This window comes from Lactuca sativa, chromosome 5, assembly GCF_002870075.4.
Source record: "Lactuca sativa cultivar Salinas chromosome 5, Lsat_Salinas_v11, whole genome shotgun sequence".
Taxonomy (NCBI): Eukaryota; Viridiplantae; Streptophyta; class Magnoliopsida; order Asterales; family Asteraceae; genus Lactuca; species Lactuca sativa.
Genome location: NC_056627.2, coordinates 333,521,558 through 333,542,174, shown reverse-complemented (window position 1 = coordinate 333,542,174; position 20,617 = coordinate 333,521,558). Strand labels below are relative to the sequence as shown.

General features: G+C 35.4%; 2 protein-coding genes across 3 annotated transcripts; both read left to right on the top strand.

Moving 5' to 3' along the window:
• Positions 1 to 9,499: 9,499 nt before the first annotated feature.
• On the top strand, positions 9,500 to 11,380 carry LOC111908913 (pentatricopeptide repeat-containing protein At5g06540-like). Of its 2 annotated transcripts, none has more exons than XR_002856014.2 (2): positions 9,500 to 9,771; positions 10,096 to 10,267. XR_002856014.2 is itself a non-coding variant. In XM_023904704.2 (2 exons), the coding sequence occupies exon 2, from the start codon at positions 10,512 to 10,514 to the stop codon at positions 11,118 to 11,120; it is 609 nt and encodes a 202-aa protein (XP_023760472.1). In that variant the 5' UTR covers positions 9,504 to 9,771; positions 10,391 to 10,511; the 3' UTR covers positions 11,121 to 11,380. The 2 variants fall into 2 exon arrangements, 1 of the variants encoding a protein (XP_023760472.1); XM_023904704.2 differs by lacking the exon at positions 10,096 to 10,267 and adding an exon at positions 10,391 to 11,380 and having other exon boundaries at positions 9,504 to 9,771.
• Positions 11,381 to 19,263: 7,883 nt separating this feature from the next.
• LOC111908750 (pentatricopeptide repeat-containing protein At5g56310) lies at positions 19,264 to 19,851 on the top strand. The gene has a single exon (XM_023904564.1). It carries the CDS (start codon positions 19,264 to 19,266, stop codon positions 19,849 to 19,851), a length of 588 nt encoding a protein of 195 aa, XP_023760332.1.
• The last annotated feature ends 766 nt before the right edge of the window (positions 19,852 to 20,617 follow it).

Sequence of the window (20,617 nt, the reverse complement as noted above, 5' to 3'; positions counted from 1 at the left end):
ATAAAAGTCATGACTTTATATAATGCAACATATGTTTGAGTAATGGCAAAAAGACCCATAAAAACATCGAAATTGATTTGATACAAAACAAACAAAACATGTCTATAATGAAATTGACATAAAAAAATACAATACATAATTATAAATAAATTAATTAATATGATGGATGAAGTGTGATTTTTTAAAAACGAGTAAAAGATGCTATAAAAAAGTTGGTTATAAATTGTGAAAAACTTCCTTATAAACAACATTGGAAGTTTTATTTGTGAGTCTACCATCTTTATCTAAAATTAATAATTTTAATCCCTCTCTGCTTTGAACTCTAAATAAGGCAACATACAATTGTCCATGTGAAAAAACTGGATCTTTGAGAAACAAACAAACCTTCGATAACGATTGTTCTTGACTCTTATTAATAGTCATTGCAAAACATACGACCAAAGGAAATTATCTTCTTGTGAATTTGAACGGATTTTTTTTTCTAATGGACTTAAATACATTCTTGGAATAAAAGTCTGGTTTCCAATATTAGTTCCAAATATTATACGTGCTTCAATAACACGTTTGCCAAATGATATCACCTGTAGTCTTGTGCCATTACATAAGCCGTTTTTCTTATCAATATTTCTCAGTAACATTATTGGAACATCAATTTTTAAAACTAACTTATGATTTGGTAGACCGGATACTTTGAGACCATTTAATACATCAGGCGAGTATAAATTTGCATCAAACTAATCATGGACAAATTCGGACTCACATATGCTATCTGAACTTAAATATTCAACCTTATTTCCTGGAACTTCTTAAGCAAACGGTTGTTTATTTCCTAAACAACTTCATTCTTTGGAACAAGTATCACTCTTTCTTGGAGATAATATGTACTGTTATACTTATACAAAATTGAAGGATACACAAACTCAATTAATGAACCTATAGGATCATCTGGATCGTTAATGAGAATATCGTCCGAAATATCGATAATCATTTCGTCATCGTTCGGCCCACTGAGTTTGCCTTCCCCTGTATCCAATAGCCAGTTTGCAAAATCTCTTATTTTTTCTATATCAGATTGATCACTTCCTACAGTTAATCTCATGTTTTTTTGTTAATCTATAGACTTTGCAATGTTGCCATAAATATGAAGAACTCAAAGAAGCATCAACAATGTTTTGTCTACTGCCACCAAGAACAACAGGTAGAATTTGTCTGAAATCTCCTCCAAAGATAATAACTTTCCCTCCAAACGTAATATTTGAGATGCTAGAATTTCCACACCTTAATACATCTTTCAAAATTCAATCTAAAGCTTCAAATGCATGCTTACGGACCATGGGTGCTTCATCCCAAATTATCAAAGAGGTTTTTCTTAATAAGCTAGCCAACTCACCATCTGGATTTATTTTACAAAGAGAATCCTCTGTAAGTTCAAATTGAAGTATAAGTCGAGAGTATACTGTTCTACCATCGGGCAATAATAACGAAGCAATACTGCTTGAAGCAACATTTAAAACAATATGACCATCATATCTAATTGGTGCATATATTGTCCTCCATAGAAAAGTTTTACCCATTTCACCATAACCATAAACGAAGAAGACATCTCCTTTATTTTCTTTAACAACACTCATGATGTTAAGGAAAATGTTACGTTGCTCATTTGTTAATGCGAGAAACATACGATCAAACTCATTCTTTATAACGGGAATGTTGTAATCTAGCTCACCGGTGATAAGTCAATTGTTTGAAGAAGAAACTCATTCAACATCTGGGTAAGGCATCTTTGTGAAGTTTTTGAGAGTGGAATTGTTTCGAAGTAAAATTTGTTCTATTTCAAAAAAATTTAAGTTCTTAAGTTCATTTCACTAAGGGATAAGTTTGCAGCATAAATTTTAAACTAATTACAAAATATAAAATACAATATTTAATAACATTTTTAATAATTATTTAATGGGTATTGAATAATAAAAAGATTATTTTAAATACAAATGAAGAAAAAAAATTAATACCTGGAGACTTGAACCTTTGTTGTTGGTTATATAGAATTTCATCCGCCAAATATTCCCATGTATTTTCTCAAACGACCTCTGGTTTAGACATACTATTACACATCAACAATGTAACAAATAAGAAGCGTAGATAAAACCAGATCCAAAATGACTTGCTTCTTTAATTGCATCGATGTATTCCTTGTCATCATCTAATAGCCCGAGTGCATAACAAGCATCTCTAACAGAAGAATGTGTTTCACCATTTACCGTGCGAATTTCATCAAATGATGTCGGACCTTTAACTATATTTAAAAGAATCCTTAAGAAATAAGCTTCACCATGATTAGGTGAAACCGAATGAATTCTACCAATGGCTTTTCCTACTTTCCTTCGCTTCCAAAACCTACCATTTAATATCCAAACAAGCTTTGTAGGAAATTCAACATATGTAAGTTCCCGTGCTTCACTATTAATTGCATTACACTCTATCCAAGATGTGAACTTTGAAGCAACAACAAAAGGTTTGTCCATAACATCGTCAATATCATCGTCTTCACCATATACAATTTGTTGTTGATTAGGAAGATGAAAAGGTAGTCTAACCGCAGAAGGATACCTGCAATGAACATCATATTTAAATATTCGCTATGATGCTTCACATGCAGATAAATATCTACAATCGTAATATTCAACTATTTCATCGACCGAATCATTATTTTCACATTCATTGTTGGCTCGTACAACAACTGTAGCTCTATCAGGACCCTTGTTTATGTATTTAAACAAATACTTTATAGAAGATCCCTGATTGCAGCATTCAACATTAATATGTGCCCGATATCTTTTCAATAGATATTTGTTGTATGGAACAACATTTCTATTATCCAACTTAACACCCGATTTTTCTACAAAATGACCATCGTTTCTTCTCCTATATAAAGGAAAATCATTTTGATCAACAGACAAATGATTACAGAATTGTTTTGGAAAGGTTTTAGAGCACTTTATATCCACCATGCATGGACAATTGATATTTCAGCTCCACATTGTGACATCTCCTAATTTCTCGGCCAGAAAAGACCGATTTAATTTATGCTTTTTAAAATCAAATCAGAGAAATCTTTATAAAAGATGTTGCAGAATTCGTCCCCAAAACAAAATATGATAAAAGTTTGTCAAAACCTTTCTTTAAGAAATATATCATTTCCTTTTATATCAAAACCTCAGGATGTCATTTTCCGATACAGATCAAAAGCATAAACAAGACATTATAAGCCTTACGACAGTTATTTGTAACTACTGGCCTACAATCCAAAATTCACTCATCATCATCATCCGACTATGCTCGGGGTCCTCTACCTGTAATATAAACAGCTGAGTGGGTCAGGCTTGGAAGCCTGGTGAGCATATAGGGTTTTCAACCCACAATACATAAATTTATTATGTTTAAACATCAATCAATCAACCAAATTACCCCAAACCCCATTATTTTATTTATTTCTTAAGGGTTTACCCTAAGAATCAACTATCACTCCTTCCTAAGGATTCATCCTAAGGAATAGACACAAAGTCAGCTCGTGACCGGGGTTTATACAACGGGCACTAATTCCATATCTGCCAAGGTTTATTCAACATGTGCTAAGTCCATAGCTCTCATTTATCAATAGTATTATTTACAGGTATTCTCTCCTGCAATACATGTCAATGGGTTTTTAGAGTACAGCAAATGAACATATAGTTCATTACACCTACAGGTTGCGGGCCTGCTAGTGTTCCATAGACTGTCTAGAATAGTCCATGGTTGTCATCCATACTCTGCTGAATGACAGGGGCCAACAATTTGGGTAAGTGATTCTCTCAAATTTTCACCACTCACCCTCAACTCATGATCAATATTATTGATCATCTCCTTTATCCAACTTACCTTTCATCATACCCACTATTTCATCTACCCATGTTTTACCCAACATTTTTCGTATATAAAAATACATATATAGTTTAAATTATTTAAAAACATGTATAAATCATTCCTTCAGCACCCATCTCAAATAAACAAACAATATATATTCACACAACACATATTTTATGTAAAATACTTCATATCTATATGTAAGGTGAAAGTAACTATACACTCACTTGATTTAATGAAAACCGGGCAGCAATTCGTTTCCTAAAATGATCGTTTCTAATAAAACCGGGAGTTTTATTGAGAAACCGGGCTCTGCGAGGGTCGAGCTTCGAAACCGAAAAGATAAATTTTCCGGGCTTCTTGGGCACTTCGTGGAGTATTCCGGGGCTTACAATCGATACCGGGGCTTTGGGAGATTCTAAGATGAAGAAAATATGAAGAGAGGGACTAAATATGGCAAAACTCCAAAAGTAACCGAGAGCCTTCGCAGGTACCCTTCTATTTATAGGGTCCGAAGTCCTGATCCAACGGCTGAGAAGCTTCTGATCCGACGGCTGAGAAGCTTCGCAGGGGTGGCTCGCACGAGGGTAGCATGTGCGAAGGGTTGCTGGCTTCTTGTGATTGGTCTGAAGCGTGTGTCCGATGCGCAGGTGGTCAGCATGTGCGAGGGTCTCGGTGGCACTCGCTGATTGGACCGCGGAGTCGTATCACACATGCGAGGCTCGGAGCTAGGGTGCGAGGTTCGGTCTATATGCGAGCCTCGGATTGGACCTCCCTTCGGTCAAATCAGAATCCGACACGTGGCTTCGCATGACTCGGCAGCTTCGGTGACTCAGCAGCTTGGTGACTCAGCAGGACACGTGGCACTTTTTCAACGAGGGTGACGTGGCAACTCGTGACTATGCGAATTTTCTCGATTTTCGCGCCAAAACTTCTAAAATCCATAACTTTCGCATACGAGCTCCGTTTTTGACATTCTTTATATGCACGCGTAGCTAAAATTATGCTCTACAACTTCCGTTTAGACTTCGTTGGCTAATTTTGACTTTAAATTTTATATTATTATTTTTAACAGACTGGGACAGGAAATCCGTTAAAAATTCATAACTTCTTCATCCGATGTCCGTTTTCGTCAGACTTTTTACCGTTGTGCTCCTAATGACGAGACCTTCAATTCTCATTTAGGTTGTGTCGGCTAAAAATCGCTCGATCTAAAATTCGAGTTTTTAGCTGTCTACTGCTAAGCTGAAACTTCGAAAAATCATAACTTCCTCATACGAAGTCAGATTTGGGGGTTTTTTTATCGAACTTCTCGATTTAACGGATACTACGACTTTTATTTGGATTACTAAGGCTAAAAAGTAATTTATCAAAAACTCACTTTTTACGACATTCGGTACCGTGTTGGTTTTGTCGCGAAACTTCGACATGTCATAACTTCTTCGTTATAACTCGGATTTCGGCATTCTTTATATCCCCGAAATCCTTGTTTCGACCACTACAACTTTATGTAAAGATATCAGACTTATCTCACACTTGAGATTTGACGCTTGTTTTTATTTTTAATTAATTAAACCCTAATAATTAAGCATAAAACACATAATTCACATAAAATTCACATAATTCCTTTTCATTTCTTCTAAATGAGTTACAAAGGTTAACCTAGTCCATTATGTCAATATTAATGCCTAGCCTAGAAACATGAGCGTTACACACATGCACCATGAATCATAAACTCATTGACAATTGAATACAATTTTGGATCTTCAATTTTGACTGGTATCTCGGCGGAAATTATCGGATCGATAAATTTAATAGTGGGTAGCTTGTTGTCAGAATACATAAATAGACATATATCACTAAGCGACAAACCTCTCTTTTGAAATTCAATGGTATAAACATCTGTAAAATATTTTGCAAAAAAACAAAATATGATTAGACTGTAAAAACATATAAAAATATAGTATAATAAGAGTAATGTTTTATCAATAATGAAAAAAATATAGTTGTAATTACATGCTTGAACTTTGCCGAAAATGTGATTCTCCTATAAGTCTTTAATAAGTGCATCAAGTTTGATCTTGAATAACTTACATAGTATGTTAGGCCTATCTTCTAGTTGAAGTGAAGTATCCTTAAGAAACCTTTTAATATCTGACCATTTCGGATTACACGTAAAAGTTATGAAGAAATCCGAATATCCAAACCATTTACATAGTGACATGGCATTCAAATAGTTTTGCATCATAAAGCGTGCGCCACCAGTAAAGGACGAAGGTAATATGACACACTGGCTGATATTTGGAGATATTAGTGGTTCCTTGAGCTTTTTGGTTACGTAAATTATCATAAGACTCGCATCTAAGAACATGTTGTTACCTATGTATGTAGTGCAATCTCCCAGTTTCCATCATAGTATAGGCATGTACCAGAAACTGTTGAAACAACCTCTTTGAATTAAGAATGAGCGAGAACGAATGATCTCTGTCTTGAATTCTAAAATCGAAATATTCTCTCATTGTACATTTCGCCCGCTTGCTGTTGGCCGTAAATGACACACCTCTATGAAGAGTGTAAACACTGTAACCATCATCCCCATATGGAAATAGCAGTGAATATTGGATAAGAAGGTACAAAGGATGCAATTCACTTATACGTTGTAGCAATCTAGTTTTTGTTTGAACAACAATATCCCTCTTTTCAATTGAATCACAAATGTCACCGACAATTAAAGCGGCAACCTCAGAAGCAGTTGGTAGGTTATATGTTCTTCCATCTCGCTCCCTTCTCTCGATAAGTCGTAATTTCATATCAACTTCAGGATTTTTCAGAAAAGTATCTCTTACCATTTTATAAGATCTAACCAATACATTATTTAACTCCAAAATCACCTTAATATCTTCAATAATATCACTATCAATTGATGTTGATTGATCCTTTTCCCCACTAAAAAAATTGAATTTATACATAATATTAGTAAAATAAAATAAAAATACTATAATTAATTATGAATAAAAAGTTTGAAAAAATACCCAAAGCATTTTTGTCTATTTGAAATTTCATTCTCAGTGTCATAAATGTATAACTGAGAGAATTTTGGTTTCGATCCGTTTGCTAGTAAAAGACTTCCAATGCTATGATAATTTTGACCACCTAGTCTGAAAATGTACAGAGCGTTTCCTCTATTGATTGAAGAATCAATTTTACCGCCCATCGATGTAAAAGAAAACATTGAATTGTAACGTCGAATGTTTTTCATGAACTGTTTACTTTTAGAATATGTTGCTCGAAACATTCCTTCATAACTTGGGGGTGCTTTCTTTAAATCTGGAAGTTGAATTTTGCCATAACCACAACATAATGAATAATCCGTGTTCCATTTTTCTTTACCTCTAATGGATTCATTTCTCCATAACTTTGCGTTACATGTTTGACATACAACATTTTGATCACCATGATCTAAATATTTTGTAAAATAAAAGACGAGAAAAAATATTAGTTAATTTTATAAGTATATACAACACAATATTCGAATTGTAAAAAAAATGAAAATGAATATTATTATTTGATTGCCTTTTGAGATACCACCTATTAGGTTTTCATATATGACTTGATGTATATTTTTTACATCTTCTGTCAAATCAATCAACGGGATAAGGAATTAATGTTTCGACTTCCTTTTTAATTTATAACATCCTGGATTTAACTTCGTTGATGATGAAGAACCATTTATTGTAGATGCATTTTTCGATGTCATATCATTTGAAAGTACATAGTATTGTCTTTTGTTTGGTAAGTTGGAAATGTCGTAGTTATCGAAACTAATATTATCTGAACAAAATAAATAATATATATATATATATATATATATATATATATATATATATATATATATATATATATATATATATATAGAAAATGGATAATAGTATATTTTTAAAACAAAAAATTATTACCATTTGTAATGTTAGATAGCTGATTTCTAATATTTGTAATGTTAGATAACGGAGTTCTAACATTTGTAATGTTAAATAATGGAGTTCTAACATATGGAAAGGAATGACAATATTGTACTATTGTATTTTGGATTCCAGGCAAATTAAAAGAAATTAAAGGAATTGACATTTTCAGTTTGACGAACAACGTTGGTTGATTGATTTGTAAGTAACAAAAACTTATGAAAATTGAAGACGTAATATAAAATAAAGTAATAAGCTGAAATCATCTAATATTACAAGCTAATAAAAAAAATGAGAAATCATATATTGTATATAAATGTAAATTAAGCGTAAAACATGGAATATAAAATAAGAACTTTACGGTTATCCATAGTTTTTAAAAGATGTGGTATTGATGTACTTTGAACGTTGGATCTTGTATTCATTTTCTTCGATCTTTTATTTTCCAAATATAATTTTCTTTGTTTTTTTTAATCTCTAGCTTGAAAGTGGTGCATGTTATTGTTGTTTTCTGCATAAGTGATAATATGATAGGTTATAAAATGTATAATTAGCTAAAAAAATATATTTTTATAATAAAATTGAAGAAATAAACGTACCTTTATAAGCATCAGTAACCAATCTCGAGGAATATTGATTTGCAGCGGATGAAGAATTTGCCGATTTATCTATTTTTTTATTTTAATACTTGTGGTAGGTTATTAAAATATATATTATATGAGTTAAAAGATAAGAAATGATAATAAAAAAAATTTGTATGATAAAACATACATTTGTAAATCGAAATATTAACAATTGTAGTTATTGAAGATAGATGTGTTGATGTAGTACTTAAATTAATATTATTTGTATTATCTAAGTAAAAACTATTTATGTTTCCAGTCTTTTTAGAAGAAAGTGAATGTATTTATTTATGCAACCTTAACAGATAACTCGAATTAGTTTATAAAATAAGATGCGTAACAGATAACAATAAGTAATTCATATATAATGTTTATATGTGGGTAAAATATCATTTTTTTTCACATATTGACAAATTATGAGTAAATTACATAGAACTAATATATAATCCTATAATATGGTAATAATATGTAATATCTAATTGCAATATTTTTATACAAGTTTGTGATATGGCCCATTAGTTTCACATATATACATGTTCATATATTTTTATACAATTAATATAACATAATAAAAAAATATACATATTAAATATTAAATTATGATATGTTTAAGTATGTCTAAGTTATGTGTAAATATTTATAATGAAAATAATTGAAAATAGTGAGATTAGTTTATATTAAATATGATACGTAATAAAAAAAATAGGCTGAAACTTCCAGAAAAATAAATTAAAGAAAAGTAAATATATTATACAAATATTGTTATTATATCATATAAATATTGTAATTAACAATTATGTAAAAGATATATAAAATTTTAAATAATATTTATACAATTAGATAAAAATAACAAATCAAAGTCAAATAATTATGTTAGTTATTCATAGATGTATACGGTTTTTATATTTATTTTGGTTGCATTCGTAATAAATATATAAATATAATTTACCATTGGTGATATTTTCGTTTTTAATATTAGAAAATAATTAAAATCATTATTTAAATATTAATAAGTCATATCATTCCCAAATACCCCTCAACGTTAGTGGACTTGATGATAAGCATTTCAAAAAACTTTCTCTTCTTCCGACCTCGTCTCTCTTCTTCCGTCCATCGAACACCAAACCCCCATCTTTTCTGCCTCTGCATCTTTGACGTCACAGAGCACCGGCGACGCCCTCGCACCGCCAGAGCCGACGTCGCACACCATCCCATTGCTGAAACCGAACCTTAGCCAAGCTCTAAATCGAAGCCCCCACTGAGATAAATGGTCGAAATCGAAAATTGTTGTGAGTTTATTGTATCAAATATGAATGCGATTTTCTGAGATGTGAAAACGGAAATCAATTTCATATTCTGAACTATCAAACGCAATTTCCTCCATTTCATGGTTTTCCATTTTTCTATGAATATCCATAATAAGAACTCTTTGATTCTCTGTTGTCACTTTTAAATCTGAGTATTTGATTCCGTTTTTACTTCATTTGTGTAATTTGGGTTTCGTTCAAAGGTTTATGTCATTTGGGTTTTGTTTAAAGGTTCATTTACTAGCTGGGAATTTTTAAGCTTATCATTATTTTAATTTACATATTTTTTTCTGGTTGAATTTTCAGATACAATTGGATTTTATGGAAGTACTTCTGTGCTCATCTATTTGTTCCTTTTTGTTTATGTTGATGTATGCAGATGAATTTGTTCCTTGTTGTTTATGTTGATGTATGCAGATTTCATCACTAATTATGTAGAGCTTTGAATCATATTTGATTATGCTAATCTTTCATCATAGACCAACAATATTAATTAAATACATTCATAACATGTTTGTGTTAAACATTGAGAATCAGAAAGTCAGCCTACATTGTACCAGGAACTGACCTTCTATTTTGTTGATTGAATCACAACAAACAGAGTTGAAGATGAAGCTTCCTGGAAATATGAATCTTCTATGAGTTTCACAAAGTTTGCCATCATTGTTCAACCATAATCCTTATAACTTGCGAAAGCTGATCAAAAGGCTATAGCTATATGAATGAACTCAAATCCCCAATATCTTCGCCTGCTTCAAAAATGTTCAACCATGGATCAACTCAAACAAATCCACGCCCAAACCATCACCACCGGACTTGCTCGATTTACTTACATAACCAGCAAGCTTTTAGCTTTCTCCGTGATGTCCGACATCGATTATGCGCACACAATTTTCAACCAAACAAACACGCACACGCCTACCATCTTCGATTACAACTCTATGATACTGGGTTACTCTAAAACCTCAAAACAAGAAATGGGTATTCTACTTTACACTCAAATGCCCAACAATCATATCAAACCGAATGCTCGTACTTTTCCTGTTTTGATCAAAACATTTGACTGTATATCTTCGTTGCTTCAAGTGCATGGACATGTCGTCAAATTTGGAAATGTTTGCGATGTTTATCTCACCAGCTCGCTTGTTTATATGTATTCGAATTTCAAATCCGTTGAATTAGCTATACAGGTGTTCGAAGAAAGCTCGTATAAAAACGTGGTTTGTTGTACGAGTTTGATAACCGGGTGTTTCAATAACGGCCTCGTTGATAAAGCATGTAAGGTGTTTGACGAAATGCCTGAAAGAACGATGTATCATATAGTGCAATGATTTCTGGGCTTGTGAGAAACGAACTTTTCAACAAAGCATTCGACTTGTTCCTCCATATAAAACACAAACACAGTGGCTTAGTGAGTCCCTATAGGCCTCTTTTACTAACCATCCTTACTGCCTGTGGTACAATCGGAGCCCTAGAAATAGGCCAAAACTGTTGTTTATCAAACTAAAAGACACGCAAGGAAACCGACAAATAATATTGTGAATTATATGTCGATTAGTTGCGAATAATAAATTCAATTATTATTATTAAATTTACCAAGTTTCGTCCAGAAACCAGATCTATCCTTCTCGACTAGATCTGATTATAAGCAAGGTAGAAGAAGACTGTCATGTTATTGGACGAATTAAACACAAGACAGAAAAGTAAAACCGACCTGTTAATAGCTGACTTGATCTTGAAGCAACTGCACGGATCAGATTCCTGTCCTTAAAGGTTTTTACTTCGCTTGTATAGGCTGTAAGCAACAGAGTAAAACCCCAGGATTTAATGCAGTTAGATCGATATTCCAACAGCACTGGAAATCGACAAACACAAAGCGACTACTCGGAAACTAGAAGAAAAAACGTAGAGAGAGGGAGAGAGCTTTGAGAATTCGTGTGTGTTCTGAATGGCTCCTAGGGGGCTATATTTATAGGTATCGAAACCCTAGAAGGCATAAAACGGGCCCCCATAGGCTGGTCCCAGAAACCTTAGGGCGACAACTTGCTCTCTAAGCAAGCCATTTCCTGATCCTTCTAGAATGCCCCGATGACTTATCCTTCACGAAGTCAACGTCGGTCAACCATTTGACCGGGTCGGTCAAACTGGCTTGACCCGAACTCACCAAAAACAAAAGCTCCTCAGCTCCCAGCGACCGATGCGTCGTGCAAAGTGCGCCTAAATCGCGCCATTTCGCGCACTCGCGGCGTCGGCTAGTGCTAGGCTAGGCTAGGCGCGCGCGTGGGCTTGGCCCAATCCTTTGATCCACTAAAGCCTTTGAAGGCTTACCAAAGGAATAGGCTTATAAACCCTCAAAAGTTTCTTCTCTCCACCAATGTGGGATACAAAGGAAATTGCCAACTTGCAATTCCTTTATATATAAAATTCCAACAATCCCCCACCAAGTTGGTAAGTTTCCTTTCACTCAAACAGATGATGTCACTCGGGTGTCACGAAGATTAAACCCTAGTTTAATGAGAACAAACAAGAAGAGACCGATTCAATGGTATCCTTATAGGTTTAAACCATGAACCTCAATGACCTCTCCGGTTTACCCCCACACACCACAAGTCATATTTGTGTTCTCCCTGAGCGCTATTATGGTCATGCGCTATAAATCCTTTTCATGACCCTTTAGAAGATAAACCACTAATCTTCACTTGAGGCGGCACCACCTCTAGATCATATAGGCATAGTTTTACAACATCTTCGTTGCTTAGATGTCTCCAAAACTACGTTAAGAGTCGTAACTCAACCTCATTCTCGGCAACGACGCACTATCCTACCTCACATGGATCTATCATGAATGATAGTACCTTCTATCGTTAGTGATTTCGTTGTTACCCTTTAAACTTGAAAATTAGGAGCACTAATGTCAAGTTGGGTTTCCATCACTAAACGATTCTATTGTGGTTTTAGACCCATGACTCTTGTGGTAGATGTAACCAAATCTCTCGTCAGAGGTTTGGTAAACGGATCTGCCAAGTTCCTACTTGTCTTGACATAGACAACCTTGATGGTACCACTTTCAATTAGTTGTCTCACAAAATTGTGACGCAGACCTACATGTCTTGACTTCCCATTATATACCGCATTATATACTTTAGACAGTGTGGCCTCACTGTCACAGTACATGGGTATTGAAGGCATCGGAATATCCCACAAACGTATATCCATAAGTAGATCTCGAATCCACTCTGCCTCTTTGCCTGCTGCTGCTAAGGCAATTAGCTCAGCTTCCATCGTTGAATGAGCTATGCATGTCTGTTTCTTGCTCGCCCAAGAAATAGCACCACCAGCTAGAGTATAAATCTAACCACTTGTGGATTTTGAATCACTGGTGTGATCAATCAAGTTGGCATCAGAATAACCTTCAAGTATTCCATTAGATGACGAATATGTCAATTCAAAAGTACTTGTTCTTTTCAGGTATCCTAGTACTCTACCCACTGCTTTCTAGTGCTCCGTCCCTGGATTAACTGTATACTGACTCAACTTGCTTACAACGAATGCGATGTCAGGTCGAGTGCAGTGAGTAGCATACATCATGCTCCCAACTGCACTAGCATATTCTAGTTGGGCCACAGCTCGACCAGAATTCACCTTAAGTTTCACACTTGAATCAAAGGAGTGTTAAATTCCTTAATGTTCAAATGTTGAAACTTTGTCAGAATTTTCTCTATGTAATGAGATTGACTCAGAAAAATCTGACCACCTGTCCTCTTCACCTTGATACCAAGAATAGTATCTACTTCTCCAAGATCTTTCATCTTAAAGTTCGAGGATTGGTATTTCTTCGTCTCAAGAATACCTTCTAGGTGAGTGCCAATGATCAACATATCATCAACATAAAGACATATAACTACTATATAATCAGATGTATGTTTAGAATAAATACATCTGTCAGCACTATTGTGCTGAAAACCAAAGGCAGTCACAGTGGTGTCAAATCTCTCATGCCACTGTTTAGGAGCTTGTTTCAACCTGTACAAAGAGTTAGCAAGTCTACATACTTTGTTTTCTTGTCTAGGTATTACGAAACCTTCAGGTTGCTCCAGGTAAATCTCCTCTTTGAGATAACCATTCAGAAAGGCTGTCTTCACATCCATTTGATGAATGTACAATCCCTTCAAAGCTGATATTGCTATGAGAGTTCTAATTGAACTAATTCTAGCAACTGGGGCATAGGTATCAAAATAATCGATCCCTTCTCGCTGCCTATAGCCCTTTGCAACCAACCTTGCTTTATAAGCAGATATGGATCCATCAGGATGATATTTCTTCTTAAATATCCATTTGGATCCTATGGGTCTTCTCCCCTTGGGTAGATCAGCTAACTCCCAAGTTCCATTACCCATAATTGAATCCATTTCGTCATTGATTGCTTCCTTCCACAGAGGAGCATCCCGAGACGTCATGGCTTCAGTAAAGGTCTTAGGATCATCATCCAAATTAATTGAAAGGATGACCTCTCTCGTCACTTTCTTTTGTGTTCCTTCGACCAAATAAGAATAGAAATCATCTCCAAAGGTTTTCTCAATTCTAGCCCTAGTACTTCTCCTTGGTTCCTCCACAATGGGAGGAGGTGGGAGTATTTCTCGAGAGGTACTTGTAGGTGTTGTATGACTAGAGTTTTCTTCATCCTTAGAAAACTTGTCCTCAAAGAATTCCACATCTCTGGATTCAACAACAACACCAGAATCAATATCTAGTAATCGGTAAGCCTTGCTATTTTGAGCATATCCAATAAATATACTCTTATTAGCTCGTGCTCCCAATTTGGTTCGCTTAGGATCGGGAGTCCGATAATAAGCAACACACCCCCACACTTTCAAATAGTCTAGGTTAGGCTTTCTTCCTTTCCACAACTCATAAGGGCTTGTAGGAATCACACGACTAGTGATCCTGTTATGAACATAACAAGCAGTTAGTAGTGCTTCCCCCCACAGATTGTTTGGTTGACCCGATTGGTTCAACATACAGTTGACCATCTCACAAAGAGTTCGGTTCTTTCTTTCAGCTAAACCATTCTGTTGAGGGGTGTATGGTGATGTTCTCTCATGTTTGATTCCATTCTCTTCGCAGAATGTGTCAAACTCTTGGTTGAAATATTCTCCGCCTCTGTCCGAGCGAAGAATTTTGATGTGTCTTTCAAGTTGATTTTCGACCTCAACCTTATATCGTTTAAATGCATCAAAAGCTTCATCTTTTGATCTCAGCAAATAAACATGTAGATATCTACTGAAGTCATCACAAAATGTGATGAAATACCTTTTTCCTCCTCGAGTAAGGATTCCATTTAACTCACATATATCAGAATGAATCAACTCAAGTAAAGATGTGTTTCTCTTAACTGATGGAAATGGTTTCTTAGTGAACTTTGATTTTACACATGTTTCAAATTTTTCAAAATCTTTTGTGTCATATTTTAACATACCTTTAGATTGCATTTTTTCAATGTTTTTAACATTAGTGTGAGCTAAACGTTTATGCCATAAAGAAATTGAACAAACAATATAACCAGAAAAGTTCACTTCATTCACATTAGCAACCAATCCATCAATTACATCATTACCAACACCCGACACACTAGCAACACTAGAAACACCACACTCAACACTAGGAACACTCACATTACCCTCATCACTAAGACACAAGCGATACATTCCCGAAGTATTGTTCGCCCTCCCAACATGTCTTCTGCCTTTAGTGATCACAATTTTGCCTCTCTCAAGCACCATCTTGAACCCACCCTTGTCAAACTTGTCCGCAGAAACCAAACCCTTCGAGATGGTAGGAACATGAAGAACATCTCGAAGAGTCACCCATTCACCACGTGTGAACTTCAACCGAACATCACCCTTTCCTAGAACTTCAGCTCTGTGGCCGTCAGCACAGACGACAACCGTCCCTTGTGGCATGGGGTGGTAGGTGCTAAAGCTTTCTCGATGCCCACAAACATGCACAGTGGCTCCAGTGTCCACGAACCAACCTCGAGCACAGATTGCTCGAGTAAGAGAGGAGATCATGAAAATCTCTCCAAGGTTCACACTGGCCACCATGTCAGTCACCTTCTCGACTGCGTGTGCAACCGGTACTGATTTGCAATCTTTGCATTCTCTTGCATAGTGCCCAATCTCTCCGCAGACGTGGCAAGGACCGGCCCTTTTTGGCTTTGAGTTAGGATTCTGGTGACCCGGTTTCTTGAAGCTTTGTTTCTTGGGTCCAAAGTTCTTCTTGTTCTGTCCCCCAGATTTGCCTTTGTGGCTAGAACTCCCAGCTGACACTTGATGCACACTTTGTCCAACTTTACCTTTCTTGTCCCTGATGCGAGTTTCCTCCTCAATGCGGAGGTGTTTCATCAGATCATCCAAGGAGTAGTCCTCAGACTTGTGCATCATTCTCTTAGAGAAATCTTTCCACGAGTGTGGCAGTTTTGCGATGATCGCACCAACCTGAAAGAGTTCTGGAAGAGAGATGGTGAGTGCGTTCAACTTGTTGACCATGACTTGGAGTTCATGCACTTGCTCCATAATCGATTTGTCATCAACCATTTGAAACTCAAGGTACTTGGACACAAGGTACTTGTTAGTACCTTCCTCATGTGCCTTGTACTTAAGTTCCAACGCATTCCATAGCTCTTTTGGATCTTTGACCGGCGAATAAAGATCATAGAGCCGATCAGATAGGGAATTCTTGATGTGACTCACACACAATTCCTCGGATTCTCTACGCAGAATCCTTTGCTTTTCCAGTTCTGCAATGACCGCTGGGTCCACAGATTCCCCCTCCTTGGGAATTGGATTTTCAGGAATTGGTGCCAGTTTTGGGTCCAACACAAAGGAGAGCTTCAAGACATGAAACATGAACTTGACCTTTTCGGCCCAACGGGTGTAGTTCTGACCATCGAATTGGTCAAGTTTGGCAAACTCTTGGTTCATGAAGTGGAGGCTAGCAGTAGTGTCCATTAGTCTGTTGATATATCACAAATAAAAACCTTTAAGATTGTTGTTTATCAAACTAAAAGACACGCAAGGAAACCGACAAATAATATTGTGAATTATATGTCGATTAGTTGCGAATAATAAATTCAATTATTATTATTAAATTTACCAAGTTTCGTCCAGAAACCAGATCTATCCTTCTCGACTAGATCTGATTATAAGAAAGGTAGAAGAAGACTGTCCTGTTGATATGTGTATTTTTATATATATTTTTATGCACTTTATCTTAATATTTTGGCCTTATTTATTCTATTTTAGAACTAAAGAGTACTCATAATACTTTGAATTATGTTTTGCAGCTATTTGTTGTCGATAAAGCACAAAAGAAAAGACTGAAGCGGAAACCGGGCTTAGAAGCTAAAAGAAAGAAAAGAATGCTGAGGTAGCGAGTACGCCCCGCGTACCTTAAGGTTACGCCCCGCGTACACCTTTGCACCGGATAGACTTGATCGCGAGTAAATCCTATGTACGCGCTGCGTAATCCTAAGTACGCCCAGCGTACTTAGGTCGGCTACAAAGACTATAAATGTCGATTTTTAGCTAACCAGGAAGGGGGATTCGACTTCTAACCTAATTTAGTCGACAATTAACTTCTGTTAAGCCGTTTTGAGGGTCTAGAGGGCGGCCGGAAGGCCGTTAAGCTAACAGGAGTGGAGATCGGAAGGATTGGAGAGCGGATACATGTCGGTTATCATATGGATTGCTGACGTGACCATGTTTAGCATTCCATTGTGGTACTTTTCTGTATTTAGTTTCTGATTTAGGTGTAAAAACCTTTTACTTTGTGTTTATGATTGAATGAAGCTTTGATTATTAGACTAATTGCTATATTAAATAGTTTATTTGTGTTTAATTTATCTTGCCAAGCTTGTTTAAAGATCCTTATGTGTTAATGATGATTATTTTCTGTTAATTGTTAAGCGAATTGAGTTGCTTGAACATCTGCTCGATTGCTTGTCTCTTATGATTTTTGATGACCATTGAGATTATAAGACTAGAAATAACGAATGTGAAACTAGAATTAATTTGAGAATAAGTAAGTTAATGTGTGAGCCTTGTTTGATGACCATCAACAAGAGGTTAATTAAATGTCTACATTGATTAACTATATTTACAAGTCTTGCTTGATACGAACTGAACACTAGGAAGCATGTTAGTTTAATCAACTGATCACTGTTTGAATTGACTTGTTTGCTAAAGGATTAGTTATAGTGAACGTGAATCTAATCATTTTAGGAATCGGTGAACATGAATAAATGAATTTGTGTATGCAATTGTCTATGTTTTAAGGTGTAATTTGTCTAAACCAAAGTACCTGAAGAGATTTGCTTTCCTGTCAGTTTATTGAGAGTAGTTAATTAATTTTTTTGATATTTATTTCTTTATTTTTTTTGTGTGACATATAACCTATAACCAAATATATTAAATTAATCCACCGTTCCATGTGATCGACACCCGACTTACCTAAACTATACTGTAATCTGACTAGCTACACTGCCTATAAGTGCATAGATAGTCTAAGTTTGTTAGGTTATAAATATTAAAATTAGTGGGTACTTTTGTGCACATCACCTGTTATTGGACGAATTAAACACAAGACAGAAAAGTAAAACCGACCTGTTGATAGCTGACTTGATCTTGAAGCAACTGCACGGATCAGATTCCTGTCCTTAAAGGTTTTTACTTCGCTTGTATAGGCTGTAAGCAACAGAGTAAAACCCCAGGATTTAATGCAGCTAGATCGATATTCCAACAGCACTGGAAATCGACAAACACAAAGCGACTACTCGGAAACTAGAAGAAAAAACGCAGAGAGAGGGAGAGAGCTTTGAGAATTCGTGTGTGTTCTGAATGGCTCCTAGGGGGCTATATTTATAGGTATCGAAACCCTAGAAGGCATAAAACGGGCCCCCATAGGCCGGCCCCAGAAACCCTAGGGCGACGACTTGCTCTCTAAGCAAGTCATTTCCTGATCCTTCTAGAATGCCCCGATGACTTATCCTTCACGAAGTCAACATCGGTCAACCATTTCCGAACTCACCAAAAACAAAAGCTCCTCAGCTCCCAGCGACCGATGCGTAGTGCAAAGTGCGCCTAAATCGCGCCATTTCGCGCACTCGCGGCGTCGGCTAGTGCTAGGCTAGGCTAGGCGCGCGCGTGGGCTTGGCCCAATCCTTTGATCCACTAAAGTGTTTGAAGGCTTACCAAAGGAATAGGCTTATAAACCCTCAAAAGTTTCTTCTCTCCACCAATGTGGGATACAAAGGAAATTGCCAACTTGCAATTCCTTTATATATAAAATTCCAACAAAAACATCCACCATCAATTAACTGAAGAATCTTTTACTTTTGACCTCGAGTTTGATACTGCACTTCTAGATTTTTACGCTAAATGTGGAGATATAGAGAAAGCCGAAGATATATTCATCAAAATGCCTTATAAAGATACTGCTACATGGAGTTTCATGATCATGGGGTTAGCTACAAATGGAAGAAATGAATCAGCAATCACGCTTTTTGAAGAGATGACACATAAAGGACCTGTTCCTAATGACATTACATTTGTTGCTGTTCTTGTTGCTTGTAATCACAAATCTTTAGTGACAAAAGCATGGTGTTTAATTGGAAAAATGTTCAAAGTTTTTGGTATTCAACCAGGAATTGAGCATTATGGATGCATGGTTGATGTATTGGCTAGATCTGGACAACTGAAAAGAGCTGAAATATTGATAGATTTGATGCCAATGAAACCTGATGAAGCGATTTGGGGATCTTTTCTACATGGGTGTTTAAGACATAGTGAAATATGTTTAGGAGAAAGAGTTGTAAAACGGTTGATTGCACTTGATCCTAATCAAAGTGGAAGATATGTTGGTCTTGCTAATATGTATGCGGATATTGGAAGGTGGGAAAATGTGATTAGATTGAGGAATATGATGGTAGAGAGAAAAGTCGATAATACCCCTAGTTGGAGTTTTATCAAGGTCGATGGTGTTGTTCATAAGTTTTTTTGTTCATGATCAATTTCACCCTCGAGCAAATGACCTCCGTGAAGTCCTACAAGTAGTTAATAAGGTATTAATGAATCAGTAATGGGTCACTACTGTTTACCTGATTGACCCATGACATGATGTTCAGAAGATTCATACAATTTAAAAGGACAATGTGGAAATTAAGAACAGTAGATGAATCGATCTCAGATAAATAAGGAACCAGTGAAATATTTATGTATAATAAAGAATAAGTGAAATATTTATGTATTCATAAGATCTAATTACAATGAAATATGATCATCAGATCTAATTACAATGAAGAAACCTCACATGAACAAGAAGAACTTTCACTTTCTAAGTCTATCATAAAAACGAAAATTGAAGTGGAAAATGAGGCTCTTTTAAAAATAGAAACAACCTAAACTATTTAGTCATTAGGTGTGAGACCTGTGTACTACACGAGTATATTAAAAAATAATATCAATGTGTAAACATTAATATTTTTTAAAGGAATAATTTGTACATAAAATACAAATAATATGACAAATATTGACATTTTAAATAACGATATTAAAAATTAAGATAAACATAAGATATTTTTTAAAGTAAACTTCCGATAGAAATACAAACGGAATGATGAATAAGTAAATGCTTCAATTTATATTAATAAAAACTATTGACATAGTTAAAGAATTGTCGGTAATCACAAATTTCCAAAGACTTCTTTATTAGTATTTTTAACCAATCTTTTATTTTAACTCTGAATAATAATACAACATAAAACCGTCGATTA

Coding starts and splice junctions, on each gene's coding strand:
- LOC111908913 (XM_023904704.2), top strand. CDS start 10,512: ATGAACTCAAATCCCCAATATCTTCGCCTGCTTCAAAAATGTTCAACC.
- LOC111908750 (XM_023904564.1), top strand. CDS start 19,264: ATGCCTTATAAAGATACTGCTACATGGAGTTTCATGATCATGGGGTTA.